Here is a 24,538-nt window from a genome sequence, read left to right on the forward strand (position 1 = left end):
ATTGAATAAACATTAAAAGATGCCAGAAATAATAAATCCAGCAAGATGAACCCCAAACCGCAAAGTTTGATAATAGCATTCTTGAAAATGAAGAAAATGAATTAATGCCAAGTAAACATCAGTAACATGCTTGACCAATAATTAGCATTTACATTGTGGACAACTGACATACAATTAGGGACAAGATGTTTGATCAGTTATACCTGTTCCCTTAGTAACAGCTCCCACCTGACTCAGTCTGAATACACTGCTACTAAATCACTGTTCTATTCCTTAATACTGACAAAAGAAATAAAGCTCCTACCAGCCTCCCTTTTTATATGGACAAGCAATTTCAGGATAATATCAGGAATGATTCAAAAGTTTTGTCTACTAAAGGAGGAAGAGAGAAGAGACTTTAGGAACAATCTGCATTACTGTTAGCTTCTGGACCAGGTGGGTTAACATTTGGGTCAATCTGCAGGAATGTAAAGATTTAATCATTTAATTTTTTTTTAAAGAAAAACCTTTTGACCAAGGAATTGGGAACTGTTGGAAGTGGTTTATGCTGATGGACAACTGGCTGCATTCCACATGGCAGGAATTCATCAAGGGAATGCATTCTATTTACTATGATAAAGAGCTGAGTTTTAAAACTTGGAAGCCTGCTTCTCAAAAGCAATTGTAGATTGACCTGGAATGCTAACTTTTTAAATAAAGAAATTAATTAATTGAAGCACACATCTAGTTTTGTAAATGAAGCAATAAGATACATCGGTCTAAAGCATTGATTATATTTCAGGGACTTAGGATTTAGGAGCAGGAGTAGGCCCTTCGAACCTGCTCACCCATTCGATAACATTTATTAACTAGTCACTTCTTTCTGGAATAGTATTTAACTGCCTCCTTGGTAGAATTATTCATCTGAATATAAGATGTGCAGTCTGGCAGGTTATATTCATTTTTAATTTTCCTAGAGTATTGTTGAGTTTTGCACTTTAATTACTCTCTCTGGTATATATTTGGTTATGGTGATCCATTTGGTGCTGATTATTTACTGGTTCAATGTACAATATAAAGCTTTGCAGGTTTCCCACAATCGCACCCCTTTATTTGGTCAAATTAAATGCTGCTAGTAAAACAGTATATACTCCGTTATTCGTAACTTGCTTTCAGATGGGCTCCTCATAAAGAACATCTGAGCTCTTTACAAAATGGAAAGGTCACACCCGAAACAACATTTAATGCCCATCAGAGATTGTGCAGGAATCTTCTGCTCTAGCTGGTGGTGAGCGAGGAGGTGGGACGTGTCTGCAATTAGGCAGGATGGTGGGTATCTGAACCCCATCGCCACCAGAATTGAGTTCCGGATGAGAGGACCCATGATTGACCTTCCTGGCCCACTGCCTGTTGAGGCCCTTAAGTGACCAATTAATGATCCCTTTCAGGCCTCATCCCAGCACTGCAGGCACTAACCCAGCTGCAAGCCGGCCTGGCGCCATCAGGTGGGCACGACAGGGGAAATTATGCGGCTGCCTCGGGGTGGTTGGACAGTGGGAATCCTTTGATCAAAGACATTCTGTGCCTGATCAGTGGGGACTGGACGTGGGGTGGGGTGGCATTGAGAGTCCCCCCCACCCCGCACTCCACTCCCCCTGAGCCCCACATTACTTACCTGCGGCCTGGGTCGCTCCACGAGACTTCCGCCCCTGGGGTATTGGTTAGGGGAAGACCTGTCTCTGGCCTCTCCATCGCTCGATGGGTGTGTGGCTTTGTGGGTCTTCCAAAAAAGATGCAGTGTGAGCCTGTCACTGGCTCTCCACATCCAAAGAACAGATGTGACAATCTAGTACTTTAGTGTTATGTTGCGTGTCAGCCGAGATTATGCTTCAGACCTAGAGTTATAGTCCCTCTACCTGACTTGAGAGAATGTTAACAGCTGAGTATTACTGGCCCCATGATTTCTCCCCCACTGATTAGGATAATTTTTCTTGGTTTCTGAGCTAGTTTTTCCCGCAGAGATTAGACGTTAGGAGCAGCAGCAGCAAACCCAGAAGTTCAGTAACTAGACAACCAAGTTCTCAGCGTTTGGGGGAAGAAAAGTGTAGCTCCTTGAAGAATTTTGACTAATGTATATAAGATTTTGCCATCAAGTTAAATTGAACACACGGAACATTTTGGGAATGTGCTTTTAGATCCAGCCAAACCAGCTGGAGAAGTGTTGGTTTCCTGTAAACCACATCAGCTTGAGATAGTAAAGCTTAAAGACATTCCAGTCAACATGAACACACTTAGAATTGAGCCACAAATGGCTGCAGCTGTTTAGAGCCCCACCTCGGAGGGTGCTAACAGGTTTAATTGATCAATCTTGATGTACACAGAACTCAGTGTCAAATCACTGCCATTCATACATAGTTAAACAAAAGGAAAATACTTCAGAGGCTGGAAATCTGAAATTAAAAACAGAAAATTCTGGAACTGCTTAGCTATCCATTTGTAGAGAGCACACCAGAGTTAACATCTCAGGTTATGACATTTTCTTTTTTTTTTCTCCCTCTCCCTCTTTTTCTTCACCCACCACCACCCCCCCTCCCCCACCTCCCTCTCTTTCTTCCCCACCCCCCACCTCTCTCTCTTTCTTCCTCCCCCCACCTCTCTCTTTCTTCCCCCCCGCCACCTCTCTCTCTCTCTCTCTCTCTCTCTTCTCCGCCCCCCCACCTCTCTCTTCTCCCCCCCCTCCACCTCTCTCTTTCTTCCCCCCGCTTTCTTCTTCCTCCCCCCCCCCTCTCTCCCCCCCCCTCTTTCTTTCTTTCTTCCTCCTCCCCCCCCTCTCTCTCTCTTTTTCTCCCCCCCCCTTTCTTTCTTTCTTTCTTCCTACTCTTCCCCTCCCCACCCCCCCCCGCCTCTCTTTCTTTCTTCCTCCCCCCCCCTCCCCCATTTTTAAGCAAACAGAATTTTTACTATACAAGAGTCAACAAAGCAAACGGGCAATTTGCGGTCAACCAAAAACTGCCCCTTTAAATGGCAAACACAACTAGGACAGATCTTGCAAATTGGCTTAGCAGTCCATTCAGAGTTTACTGATCGCAATGAGTTAAAAGTCCTTCAAACTCAGTCTTCCTCATGAGGGTTTCAACTCTTCTCCTTTTGAGGATTTAGCCTCTGATTTTTTTTCCTTCAGCAGCTCCAACTCGGCCTGGAAGCCCTTTTCGCTTCTGCCTGCGGAGAGTTGTCAGGCAACAGGACTGCAGCTCAGACTCTCCCAATGACTGCTCAGCTGCTGCTTCACTTTGTCTGAGACTCTGTCCAGTGGTGTTTGCCAGGTTGCACTCCAGAGCCTGTACTTGGACACGGTTCCAGCTTCCTGGCTGCACTGCTGCAAACAGCCGCTAGCCACCACCTGCTTCGACTAACGCCCTCATGGGTTAGCTTTCATTCACCCCTCGCCCGGTCACATGGTCGGGTTTTTGTGCTGCACTGGCCGCACTGCTGACCCCTGTCCCTTCACACCCTTCAGCCCCATCTTCAGTTTGGTCGTCTCCAAGGCAGGGTCCATCCCAAAACGCACATTCTATTTAACAATATAGACTCCCTCACCCTGTCTATGGGTAAACTCTGATCATAAGGGACGTGGAGTACACTTAAAGGATCAGTAACGCTGACCTGCAAAGAATATTCCGTGCAGGCCTAACACTGGCCACCAAAGACTGTGTTCCAATTGAGCCAAACATTGCCATTCAGTCTTTTCTATAATCGTGACATTGCATTAGGTTTTATAGCACAACTTTGCCACTTTATTTGTATCATATTTAGGTAAACTTTAGTCCTGTCTTAATGTTTGTACATAAGTTTCCAGTAAATTTCCAATAGATTTGAGACTTGCACAGACTAATGGCCAAGATCTATCCTTGGTGGTTAAATTAAATTGAACGCCTTTGTATGAATCAAGAATTTGTGTAACCTGGTGCCCAGTCCAAACCATTCAGTCTGGTTTCTTGTTGACCTTATTCAGGAAAAGATTTTAAAATTCCTGAGAAGTATTTGGAATGTGTGATGTAAAGATCAAGTATTTCATTCTGACCAAATGTCGAGCTTTTCTTTTGTGTGGGCGCTTACTGAAATGCTATAGGAGCAAATCCATTTTATTCATCATTGAAGACACGTGGAAAGATGGTGTGTGTTTTGTCTTGGCCAAGGGTTCTTGGGGTAGGGGCAGGGGGGAGCGGGGAGGGGGCAGGGGGGAGCGGGGAGGGGGCAGGGGGCAGGGGGGAGCGGGGAGAGGGCAGGGGGGAGCGGGGAGAGGGCAGGGGGGAGCGGGGAGAGGGCAGGGGGGAGCGGGGAGAGGGCAGGGGGGAGCGGGGAGAGGGCAGGGGGGAGCGGGGAGAGGGCAGGGGGGAGCGGGGAGAGGGCAGGGGGGAGCGGGGAGAGGGCAGGGGGGAGCGGGGAGAGGGCAGGGGGGAGCGGGGAGAGGGCAGGGGGGAGCGGGGAGAGGGCAGGGGGGAGCGGGGAGAGGGCAGGGGGGAGCGGGGAGAGGGCAGGGGGAGCGGGGAGAGGGCAGGGGGGAGCGGGGAGAGGGCAGGGGGGAGCGGGGAGAGGGCAGGGGGGAGCGGGGAGAGGGCAGGGGGGAGCGGGGATTCAAGTACAATTGATCTCAATTCAAAGGACACGTGATCATGAGGTTAAGTTGAGCAAAGCAGATTTATTGACTGGCTTGCTATTTCAGTAAACATTTGTATCTTTATGCTATGTGATTTAAAAAAAAAATGTTATTCCTGAATGTATATGGTATTTTAGTTGGTTCAGCTATGTGAGGTCACGTGCCCAGAGCAGAAGTGATTAGAGACAGAACCAAGTGGGTTTAAGAAAAAATGCCTGTGGTTTTTAATGAGGTAATACAGTGCCTAAGGCAGTATCATAAAGATCCTGCTGCACAGCATTAATTCTGCAACCAGTCCAAGTTTCGCTGAAGAGAGGATTTGCTTGTTGCGATGGTGCCGTCCAAAGAGGTGTCCCGGTACCCCAGAATGCCATTTTACAAAAGCAATAGGTTGACATTTGGAAAATAAAGAACAAAAGTTGGTTTGTGTAGCCAATATTGAGGCAAAAACGTAAGTTAAAGACCTAAATTTGCCTTATTGTTGCTTGTGCAATGTATTTAACAATAGACATTTATTTTTTTCCCCAACATTGATCCAAGGAATGGATTTTGGTAAGATATCAACAATAAATAGACTTTGCAGCGAGTACAGTGCATCAGTATGCTCTTCTGTCCAATCAAACCTGGTTTTCATTTCAACCCAGGGGAATGGAATTAGTCTCTGTATTTTGCATTTGCATTTCTTTACCCCCCCTCAAAGATCGATTCCTTGCTGAGGGTTCGGTTCCATGGGCCCTGCTGTTCTTTGAAGAATTAATCATTATTCAAACGGCACCTTGAAAGTGTGACAGCAGAATGTTGCACCCCTGGCGGGCGCAACACAGCAAAACCCAGTCCTGTACTTCACCAGCTCCCATGGATAGATAGAATCAAGTACAGATTGATGGAAACCTTTCAATACTCTGATCAATTTTTCTGCTTTTTTTATTGAGGCCGGTTGTAATGTCCCTAACAACACCTGGATTGAGATTAACTAACTAATTTGACAGACTGGGGTTGAACCTGGTTCCTTCTGCACAATTTGTTTTCCCCTCTCCGAGTGATTCAGTTGTCATTTAGTGTTGTATTCCTTTTTATATATACCTATATTTTCTTTCCCATCTGCAGTTCTTTTACATTTGTCTATTAAATTCATCTGCCATTATTTGCAGTTATATATTTGTCCCCTGGCTAGTGTTCGTTGGACAAGATCTATCTTCAATGTTGCTTTGTAAATCAAAGCCAAGCTTTGTCTGTGCTATTTTTATATTTCATTTTTCCTGCTCTCATTAACTTGCATTTGTTGATATTAAATTCCATTTGCCACTCAACTTCTCAATTCCTCCAAATCCAATTAAAACAGAAAAATTTAGTTTAGCTATCTTCAAGTTGTTTTGAAAACCTTCCCTGATTCATGGTCATCTGCAAAAATAAGACTTTTTATTTATGCTCCTAAGTCCATATCATTTCTATGCACTGTAAATAGCAATGATCCATTGCCATGTTAACCCAAATCCATTCACAATTAATCTTTCCCTGGCTTAAGTCATTATGAGCTCATTCCAGAAACTTGTCCTCTATTCTGTGCCTTCCCCCTTTATGGACTGATCATATGCTTGGTTTCTGGCACCCTACAACTATATCACCCACTTTTTTTTGTGTGTGGAAACAATCACCTGAAGCTGTCAGGCATAGTAGCCAGCAATGTTAACAAAGAAAAACGGTTAGTAATCTCATTCGTGTCCAATATCAAACACTGTCTAAGATTTCCCTATCCCATTTGCTTCAGTTTCACACCACATGAAGTTGTCAGACTGCTGACTTTCGTGGTGCACTGCACAATTCACGTTTCTTTCACTTGGCCTTTTCAAAATGTACTATTGTAACATCAAAGGAATAAAAGTGAGATGACCTCATTGGAGCATTTCCTTGGGGGTTTTTTGTTGGAGAGGGACAGCAGTAAGGAAAAAATTCTAGTCTGAGAAATTTGCACGAATTTCACTTTGTCTTCTGTCTGGTAAATGTTTTCTAAACTTTATGGGGGAAACGTTCACAACTGTTCTCAAGTCGATCTTTCTCAGAGTGAGGGGGGCAAATTTATTGGGACCGTGGAAGTGCTCTTCCAGCTCCCTCCATGCTTTTTGTGCTGTTTTAATCTTACATGGAATTTACAGCTTGAATTATGTGGTTTAAATGCACTATTATTACATTTCTTATAGAACCTGCCATATGTGAATACCTTAAAGCAGCCAGAACTTGCTGTTTCAGTTGTGAAGCTGAATCCCAAATTGAAATTTTGTTAACATTTTTACATTTGGCAATTTAGTTTAAATGTTACATTTTAATATTTGTCTTGTCTGGATTCCCTGATGTGGAATAATTGCTTAGCGAATTATTGTCCTGGTACAGTACAATCTCGATGGCCATAAGACATAGGAGCAGAAATTAAGCCATTCAGCCCATCGAGTCTGCTCCGCCATTCAATCATGGCTGATAAGTTTCTCAACCCCATTCTCCTGCCTTCTCCCCTTTAACCTTTGATCCCCTTACCAATCAAGAACCTATCTATCTCAGTCTTAAATACACTCAATGACCTGGCCTCCACAGCCTTCTGTGGCAATGAATTCCATAGATTCACCACTCTCTGCCTAAAGAAGTTTCTCCTCATCTCTGTTCTAAAAGGTCTTCCCTTTATTCTGAGGCTGTGCCCTTGGGTCCTAGTCTCTCCTACTAATGGAAACATCTTCCCAACGTCCACTCTATCCAGGCCTTTCAGTATTCTGTAAGTTTCAATCCGATTTCCCCCCCCCCCCCACCCCATCCTTCTAAACTCCATCGAGTATAGACCCAGAGTCCTCAAACGTTCCTCATATGTTAAGCCTTTCATTCCTGGGATTGTTCTCGTGAACCTCCTCTGGACCCTCTCCAGGGCCAGCACATCCTTCCTGACTTATGGGGCCCAAAATTGCTCTCAATATTCTAAATGTGGTCTGACCAGAGCCTTATAAAGCCTCAGCAGCACATCCCTGCTTTTATATTCTAGTCCCCTCCAAATAAATGCCAACATTGCATTTGCCTTCCTAACTACCGACTCAACCTGCAAGTTAACCTTAAGAGAATCCTCTTTTGGTGATTCAAATAATATTATTTGGAACTTCAACTGCTGATCAGATGAGTGAATCGTCAATTGGCAGACCATCCCGTTGAGAACTAGTAACAATCGTGACAGCTACTTTCTAATCCATTGAGCTCTGGTTACACTTTGTCACAATGCGTCATCAGCATGAGTTTCGTTTCGCTGTAGTTTCTATGGGGATCACGTCTTAAATCTGATCACATTGTGTCAAAATAGGATTTCTGCCCCCTTCATCAAGGCTGTTTGAACAGAGGGACTAACTCAGCTAATATTTTATAAAGGACAGAATCTCATTCTAATTCAGGCCGCAGCACTGCTGTCCACTCTTCAACACACTTGAGCTTTATTCAGAAGCTGTCTGAGTTCGAAGTATGGAATGGACAATTAGAGTACTTGAACAAAAGGCATGAATTATGTGAGCATGCCAACTTAAACTCAGCAAAGGGGACAGAATCTCCAAATGTTAATGTTTATTAACTTTGTGTTAGAAATGTATAATTGAGCAGAAAATAGTGTCTTTGCCATGTACACCTGATTTCCACTTATCCAATAATATAAAAGCAAAATATCGTGGATGCTGGAAGTCTGACATAAAACAGGAAATGCTGGAAATATGCAACATTGATGGAGAAAGAGAGAGAGTTGACATTTCAGGTTGATCTTCTGTTAGAACAGGTTTAGAAAGCGTTAATTCTGTTTCTCTTGCCACAGATGCTGCCTGACCTAATGAGTTTCCAGAATTTCCTGTTTTCATTGGAGCAGAAGAGTGGATATGAATATCTCCATGGTTTTTCAAAAATACTTGACCTAGATTATGTGCTGTAATAGAATGGCCCCTGACCCCAACTGCTGCTACTACCCTTGAAATCTATGAAAATTGACGAATAACTGACTAGTGATTTGATTGGCTGTTAGTTGCTGAGTAACTTTGTCTTTCCTTAGACTTGTTTTTTTTCTGAATCTTTTGTGAGAACAAGGCGTGTAAAGGGAACTGAGGGAGAGTGGCAGCTGTTATGAAAGCCTGTTGGAGAACCAGACTGCAAGAGCACTAAATATATACTGATCAGTTGCTTAAGGGCGTGAGCCACCTTGTATGTAACACTCCTTGCATCCCGTATTGTCTTCTATCTTGTTTTAAACATTTGAAAATTCTATACAATATAACTATCTGTCAATCTTTTATCAACTTGAGAATACTGTTGTGATTTTAGAGTGATATAAAAGCACTAATCACTCAAGGGATTGGGTAAACATGTGGGTTTATTAAGTCTAGGCACTCTCGGGGATCATTTCTATAGCTTCTCCTGTGTTTCTAGAGTGTTTGGAGTCAAACCATGAGGAGGATTTAGTGTTCTCCTCTGAGCAGGAAACTTTTAGCAGCTGCTATCTGTCAATGAGTGTTCCTTCTCTCTGTAGAGAGCTGGAGGAAGAGAACATGGGTGAACAGACATAAATGGATAGAAAGCTTGCAGGCATCAGCTGTGTATGTGTTCTGCTGAAAGCAAAAGTGAAGCTAAACTGGATCTCATGACACTTGCTTTTTAATGATATTATGCTCCTATCCCTTAAAGGCATATTATGACTTCCCCCTTTCTTTTAAGATATTTGGTCTTCCAAAGAAGTATAACTATTTGCAATACATGTTCATGTTTTGTTACCATTACATAAGTGTATAGAACAGATGATTTGATGAATCGGAGTGTCTAAAGCAGAGGCAATCTGGTGTACACACTGTGTAATGGTAACCTTGCCTGGAGGTTTCTTCAATTGCTTAGTGATCTGTGGGGCTATCATTCTTTGATGTTCCTGGTTGCATTTGGAATGCAATAGAACTGCTTGGTGATTGGGGAGCTGAAATGGATCTGATTTGTCCTTGGTTATGCCTCACTGTTACACCTTTGTGTAATGACTTCATGGGACCTTGGTTCCGAACAAATCTTTGTCTCCTCGGCTGGTTGCCATGTACCTTCTGTGGGATCCCAGATGTGAAGTTGTCCCAGCTGTGAACTTGGCAATTCTGTACCCACATTTTTTATTGTGCATGTTGGTCTCTTTTTTTTGCAGTTTTAAAAGTTGCCCTCTAGTTTCTAAGTGTAGAATGGGTGAGAATAGGTAGATTGGGACATCTTGGTCTGTGGAACAGGAGCTCTGCTGGTGGAATAGGTGCCACTTTCGGATGTAACATTGCAATGTGTAGATCTTGCTTGGTATGTCTACATTTGAGAATTTGTGATTTCACTATTTGAATCATTTAGCTAGGCTGTTAGATCGTGTGTGTGTGTTGTGCTTGACACTTTAGGCAATTGTTGCATAATGGGGTCTTTGGCAAAGTGGATGACTAAGTCAGTGCTATGGACCTGAAAGAGGTCAGATGTGATTTTGGACCAAGGGTGTGTTAGAACTTCATGTGGAATTGATGGTTCTTTATGCTGACTTGGCACATGCTCTTGACATGCCTCGCACTTCTTGACGGTGATTTCAACGTCATGGTTCCTACCCAGCCAATAGACTTTCTCGTGAGCTGCCTTGCCCAATCTATGCCCATGTGAGTCATGAAGTTGCTGAAGAATATCCGGTCACAGTGATTCTGGTAAGATGACCTGCCTGTCTTTAAAAATGACTCCCAAGGTGATGCTTGCCCCAGTAAGGCCAATATAGTATCGCATGTTCATGTTCATGCATGTGCTGAATTGAAGCAAGCCATCCTTCAATGACCTGTTTTCCACAGTTTCCAAGTGTAGAATTTTTCACTGTTCTTGTAACTGCTACAATTTGTGTTGTGCAGGATGTACCAATCAATTGATGGACTTGCATTCTCCTCCAAGTGTAATAATTGAGCTTCCTTGAAACTGTCAATTTTGTTGAAACACTCTGAATGTTTTGTTGTCGGTCTGTGAACTGACGTGATAGGACTAGATTCTGAGGTTGACCTGATGTGAGGTCCAACTCATTTGATTGTCATTAGTGAAGTCACAGCATGTCGGTAAACCTGTTATCATTGGGTCTTTAGTCCCCACCATGTAGAGCACCTGTGACGCCCAGGAGGATTAATTTGTACTTGATCTCCAGAACTATGGATTCTTCGCATGAAATCAGCAAACTGTTGTATGTCTATGGATGCATGTCTTTTAGAATTTGCTGGGGTAGTATGTTGGCATTTGCCCATGTCAATCTTGGCTAATAAGTAGTTACCAACTTTCTTTGGGTAGATAATTTGAATCTTGTCAAACACTTCAGGTGGTGAGATGGCATCTGTTTTCCATGAGGTTGATGGTGTGAAAAGTGTTCACCACTCTTTGTCTCATCGTGCACATCGTCATTTTGTGGTTCGTCAGTCATCTCGTGTACATATTTCTGGTGTACTAGATGGTCATTCTTATTGCTTGAAGGTACCTGTTGTGTGTGGTCTGTTTGGACCAGTGCATGGCTCTTTGAAGTTGCTCTAGTGCACTGCTGCTGCCAGTGGCCCTTTCTGCCACGTGCTTTGCAAAATTGATGGAAAGCTGAGCATTTTCTTGGTGTATGCAGAAGGCCACATCTTCCACTTCTTGCTAGGTTCTAGTAAGTGCGTCAACACTTGGTTGGACTGAGGCCCTGTAAGCTTCATCAACCTCTGAGGATCACAATGTGCTGGGGTACAGGGAAAAGGCAGGACAATGGCACAAGGTCAATGCTCATTTGGAGAGCAGATGCAGACATGATAGGCTGAATGGCCTCCTGTGCCATTGGAATTCTGTGATCACTTGTGTCCACCCTTGAGTAGCTCTTCAATGCTGTACAGTTTGAGCATGTCTAGCAAATTGTTCTGGAATGTTTCCATGGGAGTGGATGTGATCACTAACTCCGTCTGCTTGCTGTGTCTGAAAAATCACAGTCCATAACCTTTCCCTTGCACCTGCTAGTGAAGTGGTCCATGGATTCTGCAGGCTGTTGTCAAAATGACATGAATTCTAGTTGATGAATACGGAAGTTTAACCTGATTCTGAACCAGTGTTCCAATGTCATCCATATCTTTTGGAGATCCTTTAGTTCGTCTGCTGTTAGTCCTGACCTGTTCAGCCTGTGTAGACCTTCATTTCCAATTGATAGGTGAATTTCTGTGACTTGCTTGTTTGGTTCACACACACACACCTGAATCAAGAAACCACACCTCTATACGCTGTTTAAACATTTTGAATTCGGATTGTGGGTCAGCTGCATCCCAGTTCAAACTGGGGAGCTTTGTGGGCATTCTGACAATATCCCTTTGACCTCTGTCCTCCTATAGCTCCTGGGATGAGTGTCACTGTAGCCATTTTCACAGGCTTTTCCGAAGCTCCATTGGTTATAATTACAACCTTCTCTGGCCCGATTTTAAAAAAAACAACTTTTTTTTTTGACACTCCCACACTTGCTATTGATCGAGCCCACATCCTGGTCACTTGATCTTCCCAAATTTTTAAAAACTCATTCGTGGGATGTGGGCTTCACTGTCTGGGCCAGCATTTATTGCCCAGCCCGAGCTGCCCTTGAGAAGGTGGCAGTGAGCTACCGCCTTGAACCTTTGCAGTCTCTGCGGTGTAGGTACACCCACAGTGCTGTTGGGGAGGGAGTTCCAGGATTTTGACCTAGCGAGTGAAGCAACGGTGATATTTTGCCAAGTCAGGATGGTGAGTGACTTGGAGGGGAACTTCCAGGTGGTGGTGTTCCCATCTAACTGCTGCCCTTGTCCATCTAGATGGTAGTGGTTGTGGGTCTGGAAGGTGTTGTCTAAGGAGCCTTGGTGAATTCCTGCAGTGTTTCTTGTAGATGGTACACACTGCTGCTACTGTGTGTCGGTGGTGGAGGGAGTGAATGTTTGTGGATGGGGTGCCAATCAAATGGGCTGATTTGTCTTGGATGGTGTCATGCTTCTTGAGTATTGTGGGAGCTGCACCATCCAAGCAACTGGGGAGTATTCCATCACACTCCTGACTTGTGCCTTGTAGATGGTGGATGGGCTTTGGGGAGTCAGGAGGTGAGTTACTTGTCGCAGGATTCCCAGCCTCTGACCTTCTCTTGTAGCCACAGTATTTATATGGCTAGTCCAGTTCAGTTTCTGGTCAATGATAACCCCCAGGATGTTGGTAGTGGGGGATTCACTGATGGTAATGCTATTGAACACCAAGGGGTGATGGTTGGATTCTCTTTTGTTGGAGATGGTCATTGCCTGGCACTTGTGTGGCACATAAGTTACTTGCCACTTGTCAGCCCAAGCCTGGATATTGTACAGCTCTTGCTGCATTTGGACATAGACTGCTTCAGTATCTGAGTCGCTCACGGTGCTGAACGTTGTGCAATCATCAGCGAACATCCCCACTTCGGACCTTATGATGGAAGGAAGGTCATTGATGAAGCAGCTGAAGAAGGTTGGACCCAGGCCACTACCCTGAGGAACTCCTGTGATATCCTTGGACTGAGATAATGTACCTCCGTGGGGGGTGGTGTGTGTGTGCGCGTGCGTGTGCGCGTGCGTGCGTGATTCTTGACTGTCCTTATGCGTGCAGCACGCAAAGCATCGACATGTTTTTTCAGCAGTACTCGAATTCTGTATTACCAAACGATAATCTTTGTTTAGCTCATAGTGACAATTCTGTAAAACCACTGACTTGTAACATAATAGAAAACATTAAAGAAGAATAGTGAAGCATGAAGAAAAGCATTTTGAATAGTGGTCATCTTTCAATAATTGCCCCTTCACTGTAGGTAAATAGTATTGTCAGCTTTGGTGGCTCGCAAGTTAGGTATTGACAGCTGTTGGTCATTATGGGCAGTAATTGGTGTTATCTTGAAACTATTATTTTGCCCATAGATACGACAAAGCATGAAATAATTTTTTGAGGGAGGCATTGATGATGTAAGGTGGAGGTAAGGCTCGTGTGGAGCTTAGGTCCAGTTGTGTCATATGGGCTGTAAAATCTTCTGCGATAAGAGTATGAATGACTCAAAACTTCACTAAAGTCAGTTCTGCTGCCCCAAAGCACTTAATCCTAAAATGCACTTGTTTTCCAAGGTGCAAAAATTGGTTTGCCTGTCCACATTTGTGACCATGGATACATGCCACAAATCAATATTAAAGGATTAATTAGACTTTCTAAAACTTAAAACATATATAATTGAGGAGCTCTCTCACTGGCTAAATATATCAATTATATGTGGTGCTGAATCAGAATGGCCAAGATTTATCCTTGGTCTGCGCTGAATTACTTGAGGTACCTTAGCGCACAAGCATATGGTTGTTATTGTTAGATTTTTGGGAGTTATGTCATTTTTTTTTCTGAAGCCATTAATCATCTGTTAGATTTTTAGATTAGCATATACAGTATGGTGTTTCAAACTGATTTTCTGATGCCCCTCCTATTGTCTGAGAGGAACTTAATCTTGGTTGGAACATTCATTGTTATGCTGATTGTCCAACAGTTTGCTTTATATACACGATGGGCTGAAGGGCTTGTTTCTGTGTTGTAATAACCCTGACTCTCTGGCTGTGTGACTCTCCCTATCAATAACTGCTTCTTGTAAAATGTAAATCCTGAAGCAATCCAGATTTGTTCTTGAATGGAAGTTTTTTTTATTTTTACCCAGTTGAAATGTTGTGCTTTCCTTTTTTAATTGCTTTTATTTTCAATTTTGAACATATGTTATTATGCACTAGTGTTATGCAGGTGAAAATGCCTAATTAGTTGAAGTGTTTTTCAATGTTTTCAATTAACTATCTGCTGCTAAATTCTAGCCATGAGTACTTGGTATCCCCAGTGAGAAGGGATTGAAGAAATAGCATGATATTAGGATATATTTATTAGCTGAAGACTATTGAAGGTGTCCAGCTTCCAAGGAAGTCTTTTTCAAAACACAACTTTTGAAAGAGCATGATTGAGAACTGAGGAGCACTGAATTTGGACAAAGTTAAACAATGGAATATGCTGAATGTTGGCTTATTTATTTTTTTCCTTTTCCAGATCGTGAGGATCAGTCAATCCTTTGCACGTAAGTACATATTATATTTGATGTTTGTATTTACTTAACTACATTATTTTCAGTTATGTTTAATTTTGAATGCTTGTGTGCGATGATGAGTACTGTTATTCATAAAGTTCATACTGTGTGGTATTAACCTAGTTTTTAATTGAAGTTGTACGCAGATTAGGATTTTTTAGAATGATTTAAGTTGTCTATTAGCTATTTACAACAATGTTTAATGTATGTATAGATGGCCTATTAGTCCTTGGAATGCCCTAAAATGCTAAAGGAATTAACTTTTGTGTCTATTTAGGAATTATGTAATTATGCACTGAGCTCACTCCAAATGGAAAAGGAATGTGAACTGTGCTAATACTTTTACAATGCAGGGAGCTGGCAGTGATGAGAGGCATTAGGAAGTCCATTACTATACAAACTAACCATATATTTTACTGTGCATTTTATTCTCCTGAATATGCTCAATGGTACCATTCATGGAGAGAAGAAATCTTTCTGGCCACAGGAGTTCACTTTCTGGTAGCCATTTGTTTTCTGCCTCCTAAACAATTTTTCTCTACATCTAGAATGAACAAAGTTGAGACTTAATATATTTCAAACCATTAGTTCCTCACTCTGTTACCAGAGCTCTCCGCAGCTTGATAAAGACCAGAGAAAAGCAATGCCTTGTTTTCAAATCATCGTGAGCTGCCTGGCCAGGATTGATTTTTCCTGTTTTGGAAATGTTGCTTACGGAGATGGTTACTGAGCATTCTAACAATGTATATATGATCAAATGTGTGATTTCAAGGACTTAAATTAAGCTTGTACATTGTTATTAATGATCTCTAATTCCCAATAATTTGTCATTTCTTTGAGTTTCAGATGTAACCGTCTTGGTATTTCAAACACACAATACTGTAAAGCTAAGCTAAATGACTCAAGTGTAATATTGTTTGTGACTTTAACATTAAACCCTGTTTATTACCAGAAACATTCATCTTGGAAAAGCTAAGACAGCTGAAAAAATTTGGCAGAATTTTATAAGCCCCTCCGCTTTATTGCTAGATTTTACAGACCACTCGTGCTTGATTTACTTGTTTTCATATGTTCCAAATTTTTTACCTGATTATATTGTTAGATTTGTAGATTGTTTCTCATAAATTGTTTTTAAATAACAAATTCATTAAATTACAAAATGTTTACACTTGTTGTAATGAAGTCACACGAGCAACTACATGGGCGCTAGGGTGCAATAGTTGTTTGTCAGTGCAATAGCAATTAAAATATTTCCACTGTCACTAATCTGTTGTGACTCGCCATGCCATTGCTAATGAGCCACATATTTTTGCATCTCATGGCTTCCATGCCTGGTTGTGGCTTGGATAAGCAAATAATGTGTACGCTCTTAATAGCAATGTCAGCATGAACATTTTAGCTCTAAATATCTCGAACCCTACAGTTGATTTCTAAAGCATCTGCATGGATGTTGCCTGTGCCTTACATAATTGTTTTTAACATATTTTCATAAGCATTAGCAGCATAATTTGTGCTAATGATTCATGCCAGCATTTTACATAAACCTTGTTAAAATAGTAACTATTTCAAGGTTTGTACTGCAACCCAGTTTTAAGCTCCTATTAAACTGATGACACATCCAGCATTCAAAATTCACCTGTTTTGGCCCAATTATCAAAGTATACATGTTACATTGTTTGTAGCTTCCAAATTTAAGCAAGTGACCAAAATATCTAGTGTTCCTGCCAAAGAATGCAATTGGTAAATGGTCTTGGTTTTGATTTAGGAGCAGAGGGTTATTTAAACATTATTACCTTACAAGGACATGTAGCCTAAACTGGTGTTCAGTGAATTGAAATCCCAATTGTGGTTTTGAATGCCAACAGTAACGGATAGCACACATTTTTGCAGACCTAATCCTGGTCTGATTCCAGGCTCCTGGAATGTGGATATCCACAGGAAATTATTGCTTTTCAAGCAGCATGAGAAGTGACCTTAATGAAGAGAATGTGACCTGGTGTTTGGTCATGTGCATAACAGCACAAGTGAAAAGCCAACTTGAGAACAAGTTATCTGTTGTGGTTACTTAGCGTGACCAAGCTGGCTAGTGCCAATGGGTGTCACTATAGCCATACCACCTGATATGGTTGACCACCTACTGTCACAACTTCCTCCTGTCATACCTTACCAAGTACCAAGTCTTTCATATTACAAAGCAGAGTGGCCTTTAACTGTTGCCCTACGTCTAGGTTGTTCAGTGACTTTTCTGTTAAACAGTTGATGAGTTGTATTTAGTGGAAACACTAATCAATATCAATTGCATGTGTAGACTTTTCCCCCTTGATGATATGACAACTTAACAATGTTTCTGAAATTTATGATTAGTTCAAATTGTGCTTAGAAATTTGAATTTGACTGCATTCTAGTGAAACATCTGCTCTACTTCAACCTGGCTCATAACTTATAGCTTGAGATTCATCTGCCAGTTAATTTTCAGCTTTTAGAGGAAGCTATGAGAATACAGAGCTTTGTGTTATTTTCAGTTTATAGGTGGCCTAGAGACCTTAGTGCTCAACCCTGGAGTGTGCTATGGTTTGCATGTATGATCACACTTCTGTAAAGGAGGGACTTGTTTTTGGAAACAGCCCTTTGCATTGACCCGAGGAGAAGTAGCTGGTGAGAATCTGAATTGTAACAGGCCTGTGGATATGTTCACTGTCTAGTGTGCTGAGCTGCTGCTGTTAGTCATTGTCTAATAGGAATTAACTGAGATTAGGGGCTTCTTATGTGGGAAGGGTAGAAATCTCCTCTCTGTCTTCCCAGCTCTCAAGCATCTACTGGTGAATGGTGTACTGGATTCTGAGGTGACATGACACTTTTTTTATTTCAAGCACAAGCAAATATTAATATATTTCAGTATTTAGCAGTAATTTTTAGAGAGAAAACAATATTATCTGCTCTGCTAGGTAGAGCACATGAACCAGCTGCCTCTCTTGATGCAGCTTCTTTATCACTTCACTCGAACCTTCAAACATCTTTTGTCTCCCCTTATCAGACAGTGTGTTTACTGTCTGTTTTCTGATTTGGTTTCATGATCAAGTTAACCTTGTTTTTCCAATACACAAGAAAACAGTGAGCTGTGTCACTCCCAGCAGTGATGTTTACTGTGATCAGGGGTTGCCTGTTCACCAGTTCTGCTTTTCCCATTAGTTCCAGGTAATCACAGATGTTGTAACCTGCTTATCCTGATGACGTGATGTGCAAGTTCCAGTGGTCTTTGATATTTATTGATGTTTCATCATTAGCTTTTAGGTTTAAACTAGGTTTGTTTGACCATGCAAAGCATGATGGTTAAAGTAGGCTGCAAAAATGTCAATTTCTAAATCATCATTATACCAGGAAGGTGCTGATGAAAGCTTTAGGACTAGTTAACCATTTGAAATCTTGTCTGTGATTAGTACCTGGCACAGAAGAAGCAAAGAACCTTATTAAAATGTGTGCGCACCCAAAATTAACTACTTCTCCTAATCCTTTTTCAACGCAGAGGAGAATCTGGTGCTGGCAAAACAGAAAACACTAAGAAAGTTATTCAATATCTGGCCCATGTTGCTTCCTCTCACAAAGGGCGAAAGGACCACAATATCCCAGTAAGTTACATCTTCTGTATAACTATTATGGCATTCATCCCAGTTCATTACACAATACAGGTATATTTGTTTTAAATTTCTGAGATGTAATGCATATTTAATGCTGATGTGTGGCTTATGATAAGTGCATAATACAACTAATTAATTGCTGTATGGCGCTACCGTATATGCAAACATCTTATTTGGTCTTTATAACATGGCATATCAATACCTATCATGCTTACGGCTTAAAAATAGTCCTAATGTAACTTGGCATTAACTACATGATGGAGTAAGCTGTATTGCGAAATAACTTGCATTTTAGTGTGCCTTGCTCGGAGATGAGTGTTTTGCCTCATGGAATTTAAAATTAGGTTTTTCAGATACCTCAATATTAGGAATATGTTGAGTAACTATGAAATTATTTGAAACCTAGGAGTGTTCTATTGTAACCCTGAACCAATCATTCTTCACACCACAAACCGTTAGCAGTTAAATAGCTCTTACGAAACTGTTACAGTTCTGAAGTGAAATTATTTTTAGTAATGAAAATTGAAAGAGGGCTCTTGTTGTTTTGGAGCTCTGTGACCTTCCATATGTTTGTATTCCATCCTTCTAAAATACCAGAGCAGTTATGGCGACATCCTTTCTACATTTTAGTCATTGCATGTGTCCCAACAGGCATTCCAAGGATAATGGTAGCAAATATTTGAAATTGCTATTGTAACAAAAAGTCATAAAGCTGCCCCAGGGAATTCCAATGATTTAAAACATTCTTAGCCACTTTTGCCAGGCTTCTCCAGACCATCTATCTGTAATATATTAAATCGTGTATCTGCATGCACTTTGACAGCTTTTTTCCATTCAAATTTCTGTCCACTTATAGAATGCAAACACCTAATTGTGTTGCACCTTCCAGGTGGATCAAACATCTCTCAGCTCCTGTACTGTTCTGCAGAGCAACCACCTATGCCCCAATCAACTGTAGTTTTCTACTTTCTGAATTGAAATAAGCTTTGCTATTTAATATAGTAAAATGGTTTCCTCCTGCCCCATTCTTGAAATATTAAATACACTGCCTACAAATGTTTGATCTATCAAAAATATCCCCTCTTTCCTAAATTCATATCTGGGGTGAATACAACTTAAAGCTCAAATTAGACAACTTTCACTACAACTAAAACTGTCAAGATAAAAGTGTATCCCACTTGCTGGCAAGCATTGTCTCACAAGTTATCTTCCCTGACCATAGATTAGTACATCAGTGTGTTCGCTGGAATTGGCACAAAAAACACACATTTGCTTCAGGTCTGCCCAGTTAATAATCCCAACACTTCAACTGTCTTAAATATTTTGAGACATTTCTGAGATGTGATGAACTATCGCAAATGCAAAGTCTTTTTTTCTTTCAAGGGTTAACCTTACTTGAGAATGAGTTGGGATTTGTCCTGTGCTATCAGTGCTTTTACAGTGCAAAACTAGGCAATTGTGTTAGGGATGGTCCCTTGCTGTATCAACCTTGGATAGCAGCGGATGAAGAGAGCAAGAAGTGTTATAAATAATCCAGCCCCTGAATACTGTTTTTAAAAAGACATTACTAAAATCAGAACTTCAGTGGCCATCACAATGGATAAATTCTTCAGTACACCACAATCTGTTTAATTCCATGAGCAAATTCTCATACGTTTGTGCTTCAATGGAATGCTTGCTTTACAGAGCTTGGGTAATGTGCCTTGCTGCATTGAAGTTCATGCATATTTGAAATTAATGTGTATTTCCTAACAGTACAATTTATTTGTTTGCGGCAAGCAGCCCATATCGCCTAAACCAGTGAATCATCAGGCAAGTGTTAATGCTGTTCATTTTAACTCTTTGCAGCATGTGATTGACACCTCTTCCAGTTTATTGGTTGTTTTTATTTTTGAGTTTTGCTTTTTCTAATTGCATAGAATTCTTCAAGGAATTATTAAGCAACTTTTCACAAAAACATACAAACATCCACTTGCGTTCTGGTCTTTTTCTAAAATCTACATTCTGAAGTAAAATGATTTCTTCCAGGTTGTTTCAGATGCCACTTTTTTTTTTGGTGTAATTGAACACATTTTTTCAATGTACTATTTTCAAAAGTGACACTTTGACGATGATTCATACTAAAACAGTGAGACTGTTGAACACTGTAGTTTCTACCTAAACTGATTTGTGATACTTCATGGTCTCAAATTTGTCTTATCTTTTGGTAGTTTATATTTATTGGCAAGTCAGACATTTCCTCATTTGAAGCACTGATTTTTGAATGAGATTTCCTACAGGAAATGACACAACATAACACAGTAATCTATGAGGCCATATAATTTAGAGGCTATCCCTCTTTATTTAGCTGGTTGGCTCTTGATGTGACACATTGCAATATTTCTTTAAAGACAAGTGGTAAATAAGAATTGAATGATTTTTTTTAAAAGATGTTTTTAGGAAGAGGATTATTGTCTGGCTTGTATGTGTGAAATCATTCTTGAATATGTTGTCTTTTCTCTAATGCTAAGCCTGGCCTTTGATATCCTGTTTCTCTAGAAATCAGAGTTTCCTGTTGGAGTTCAGCCTGCACTGTTCAGCTGAAAACTATTAATTCTGTAATCCACTTCCCTTTTTTAAAAAAAAAAAATTCCACGCAACAAGGGTGGTACTCTTAATTCATTTCCCTTCCCCACTTAAACTTGCCAGTCGTAAATTAATTTGCAATAACTCAAACCTTCAGTGGAAACTTTTCAGTGGAAAAATGGTTAACGTGGCATTCCTATTCCCACAGTAGGAAGTTATAAGATGCAGTAGTTAGTAATTAGTGTATTTTATAATTAGTCATGTTCGTTGGTGCTTATCCATCTTGTCCCTGTAGTGTCACCTCATGAGGATGATTCTAAGTCAGACTACTGACTTTATTTTGCTGTGTAAGATTATCTGCTGCTGTAGCTCATATCCGTACTTCACAGAATCACTATCTTTACACTGCAGGAGGAGGCCATTCAGCCCTTTTGAGTCTGCACTGGCTCTCCAAAAGAGCATTCTACCTTGTCCCACTCCCCTGCATTATCTCTGTAACCTTGCATATTCTCTCTCTTTTCAGATAGCAATCCAATTCCTTTTTGAATATCTCGAACAAACCTGCCTCCCCCACCCTCTTGGGAAGTTCATTCTAGCCTCTAACCACCCTCTGGGTGAAAAATTTTTTCCTCCATGTCTTTTACTCCTTTTACCAATTATTTTGAATCTGTGCCCTCTAGTTCCTGATGCTCCCTTGAGTGGGAACAATTTCTCACTATGTCCACACTCCTCAGGATCTTGAATAGTCTCCCCTCAGCTGCCTTTTCTCCAAGAAAAACAGTTCCAACCTCTCCAATCAATCCTCATAGCTACAGTTCCTCATTCCTGGAACCATTCTTATGAATCTCCTCTATACTCTCTCCAATGCCTTTACAACTTTAAGTATGGCACCCAGAACTGGATGCAGTACTCCAGATGAGGTCTAACTAATGTCTTATACAAGCTCAACATGACCTCCTTACTCTTGTATTCAATGCCCCTATTAATAAAGCCTAAGATACTGTGTGCTTTAACTGTTCTACCTCCTGACTTTACTGTTCCTCGACTGGCCTGTTTTCCTCTGCCTTGCCCTGTCCTCAATTTGAGCTCATCCAAAACTCCGCTGCCTTATTTCCAAACAGCACCGAGTTCTGTTTACTTGTTGACCTACGTTAGCTCCTGGCCCACCACCGTCTTGATTTTAAAATTTTCGTGCTTGTGTTCAAATCCTTCCTCACCTGTCCTATCTCTAATCACCTCCATTCCTATAACCCTCAAGAACTCCGCGTCCCTCTAGCTCTGGCCTCTTTGTTCCCCACCCACTCCCAATTCCCTTACCTCACCTTCAGCCATATAAGCCCTAAACTCCGGAATTCCCTCAGACTCTTCATATCCCTCTCTTTTAAGAGTGTCCCTAAGACCTGTCTGTCATCAAGCTTTTAGCCTCCCACACTGATGTATCCTTTGGATCAATGATGACTTTTCTCTTGCTTACATTCCTGTAAATCACCTTTTGGATGCCAATTATGTTATTTTAAAGTCAAATTAGTCTTGCTGTTGCTTTAAATGTAGATCCCCAAATTTTTCTGTATTTAAACAACAGACCTATTTATATTCCTATTATACAAGAATAACACCAGCAAGTTGCTTGGAGGTGGGGAGAAGTGATGGAGGGGAGGGCTCTAGAAAAGCTATAGTTCTGACCAAACCTTGCTGACCCTTCATGGGGGGGGTTTGATGGTGGTGGTGGGGGGGGGTTTGGTGGGGGGGGGTTTGGTGGTGGGGGGGGGGTTTGGTTGGGGGGGGGTTTGGTGGGGGGGGGTTTGGTGGGGGGGGGTTTGGTGGGGGGGGGTTTGGTGGGGGGGGGTTTGGTGGGGGGGGGTTTGGTGGGGGGGGGTTTGGTGGGGGGGGGTTTGGTGGGGGGGGGTTTGGTGGGGGGGGGTTTGGTGGGGGGGGGTTTGGTGGGGGGGGGTTTGGTGGTGGTGGGGGGGGGTTTGGTGGTGGTGGGGGGGGGTTTGGTGGTGGTGGGGGGGGGTTTGGTGGTGGTGGGGGGGGGTTTGGTGGTGGTGGGGGGGGGTTTGGTGGTGGTGGGGGGGGGTTTGGTGGGGGTGGGGGGGGGGGGTTTGGTGGGGGTGGGGGGGGGGGGTTTGGTGGGGGTGGGGGGGGGGGGTTTGGTGGGGGTGGGGGGGGGGGGTTTGGTGGGGGTGGGGGGGGGGGGTTTGGTGGGGGTGGGGGGGGGGGTTTGGTGGGGGTGGGGGGGGGGGGTTTGGTGGGGGTGGGGGGGGGGGGTTTGGTGGGGGGGGTTGGGTGGGGGGGGGGGGTTTGGTGGGGGGGGTTTGGTGGGGGGGGGGGGTTTGGTGGGGGGGGTTTGGTGGGGGGGGTTTGGTGGTGGTGGGTTTGGGGGGGGTGGGGTTTGGTGGTGGTGGGTTTGGTGGTGGTGGGGTTTGGGGGGGGGTGGGGTTTGGGGGGGGTGGGGTTTGGGGGGGGTGGGGTTTGGGGGGGGTGGGGTTTGGGGGGGGTGGGGTTTGGGGGGGGTGGGGTTTGGGGGGGTGGGGTTTGGGGGGGGTGGGTGGTGGGGGGGTTTGGTGGTGGTGGGGGGGTTTGGTGGTGGTGGGGGTGGGTGGGGAGGGGTGTGGTGGTGGTGGTGGGTGGGGGTGGGTTTGGTGGTGGTGGTGGGTGGGGGTGGGTTTGGTGGTGGTGGTGGTGGTGGGTGGGGGTGGGTTTGATGGTGGTGGTGGTGGGTGGGGGTGGGGGTGGGTTTGGTGGTGGTGGTGGTGGGTGGGGGTGGGGGTGGGTTTGGTGGTGGTGGTGGTGGGTGGGGGTGGGGGTGGGTTTGGTGGTGGTGGTGGTGGGTGGGGGTGGGTTTGGTGGTGGTGGTGGTGGGGGGGGGGGGTTTGGTGGTGGGTGGGGGTGGGGGTGGGTTTGGTGGTGGTGGTCGGGGGCGCGGGTTTGGGGGTGAGGGTGAATGGAAATGTATTTAGTGTAAAGAAAAGATAATTGGAATCATTGACATTGTTGCTTCATTTGTTTTAAGCTCATTATAATCACCCGTCAGAGAGAAGTTTCAGTTTTTACTTCACAATGTGATAAATGTTGACCTCCCTAAAGGCTGGTCAGATTCATTTTTGGATTTGCTTTAATCTCTTCACTATTGAATTATAGGAAGAGAAGTTTTTAAAAAAAAATGAAAAGCTTTTGTCAAGATATTGAAATTATATCTAACTTTTCATTTTTATTGAATCCTGTGTATATAGCATCTTTTCACCTTCAATGTTAACAGGCTTCCCGTTTCTGATGTAGATCGGGAGTAATTTCAGTGAATGTGTTGCTGTGTCACTAACATTTTATTTTGGTATGCTATTTGTTTTTGCCCATTGACTACAGAGTGGAACTTCACTGTTATATGTGAGTAGCATGTTGTTTTAAGTCCCTGCTGTTCGGGCTGTGGTAACAATTTCATGGTGTATCTCACACTGGGCACATGGAACAGGATGCTATTGTTCTCGTCTGCAACAGACAAGATCTTTTCCCCCACTAAGTTTATTAAACTTGCAGCAAACAATAGCATCAATTCTTGATTATGCCTTTCCTGTT

The 24,538-nt window shown here is 42.6% G+C and overlaps 1 protein-coding gene and 1 pseudogene across 1 annotated transcript in view; both read left to right on the forward strand.

The window, feature by feature from the left end:
- Positions 1–24,538, forward strand: part of LOC144699602 (myosin-10-like) — a 157,494-nt gene that overhangs the window by 62,869 nt on the left and 70,087 nt on the right. Inside the window, exons 4-6 of the mRNA XM_078570656.1 lie at positions 14,729–14,756; positions 18,289–18,391; positions 24,329–24,349. Coding sequence (XP_078426782.1) covers positions 14,729–14,756; positions 18,289–18,391; positions 24,329–24,349 — 152 coding nt within the window. The remainder of the gene's footprint in view (positions 1–14,728; positions 14,757–18,288; positions 18,392–24,328; positions 24,350–24,538) is intronic.
- On the forward strand, positions 9,022–9,191 carry LOC144667653 (small nucleolar RNA U3; annotated as a pseudogene).

Source organism: Cetorhinus maximus, chromosome 24 (genome assembly GCF_964194155.1).
Source record: "Cetorhinus maximus chromosome 24, sCetMax3.hap1.1, whole genome shotgun sequence".
NCBI classification, from domain to species: Eukaryota; Metazoa; Chordata; class Chondrichthyes; order Lamniformes; family Cetorhinidae; genus Cetorhinus; species Cetorhinus maximus.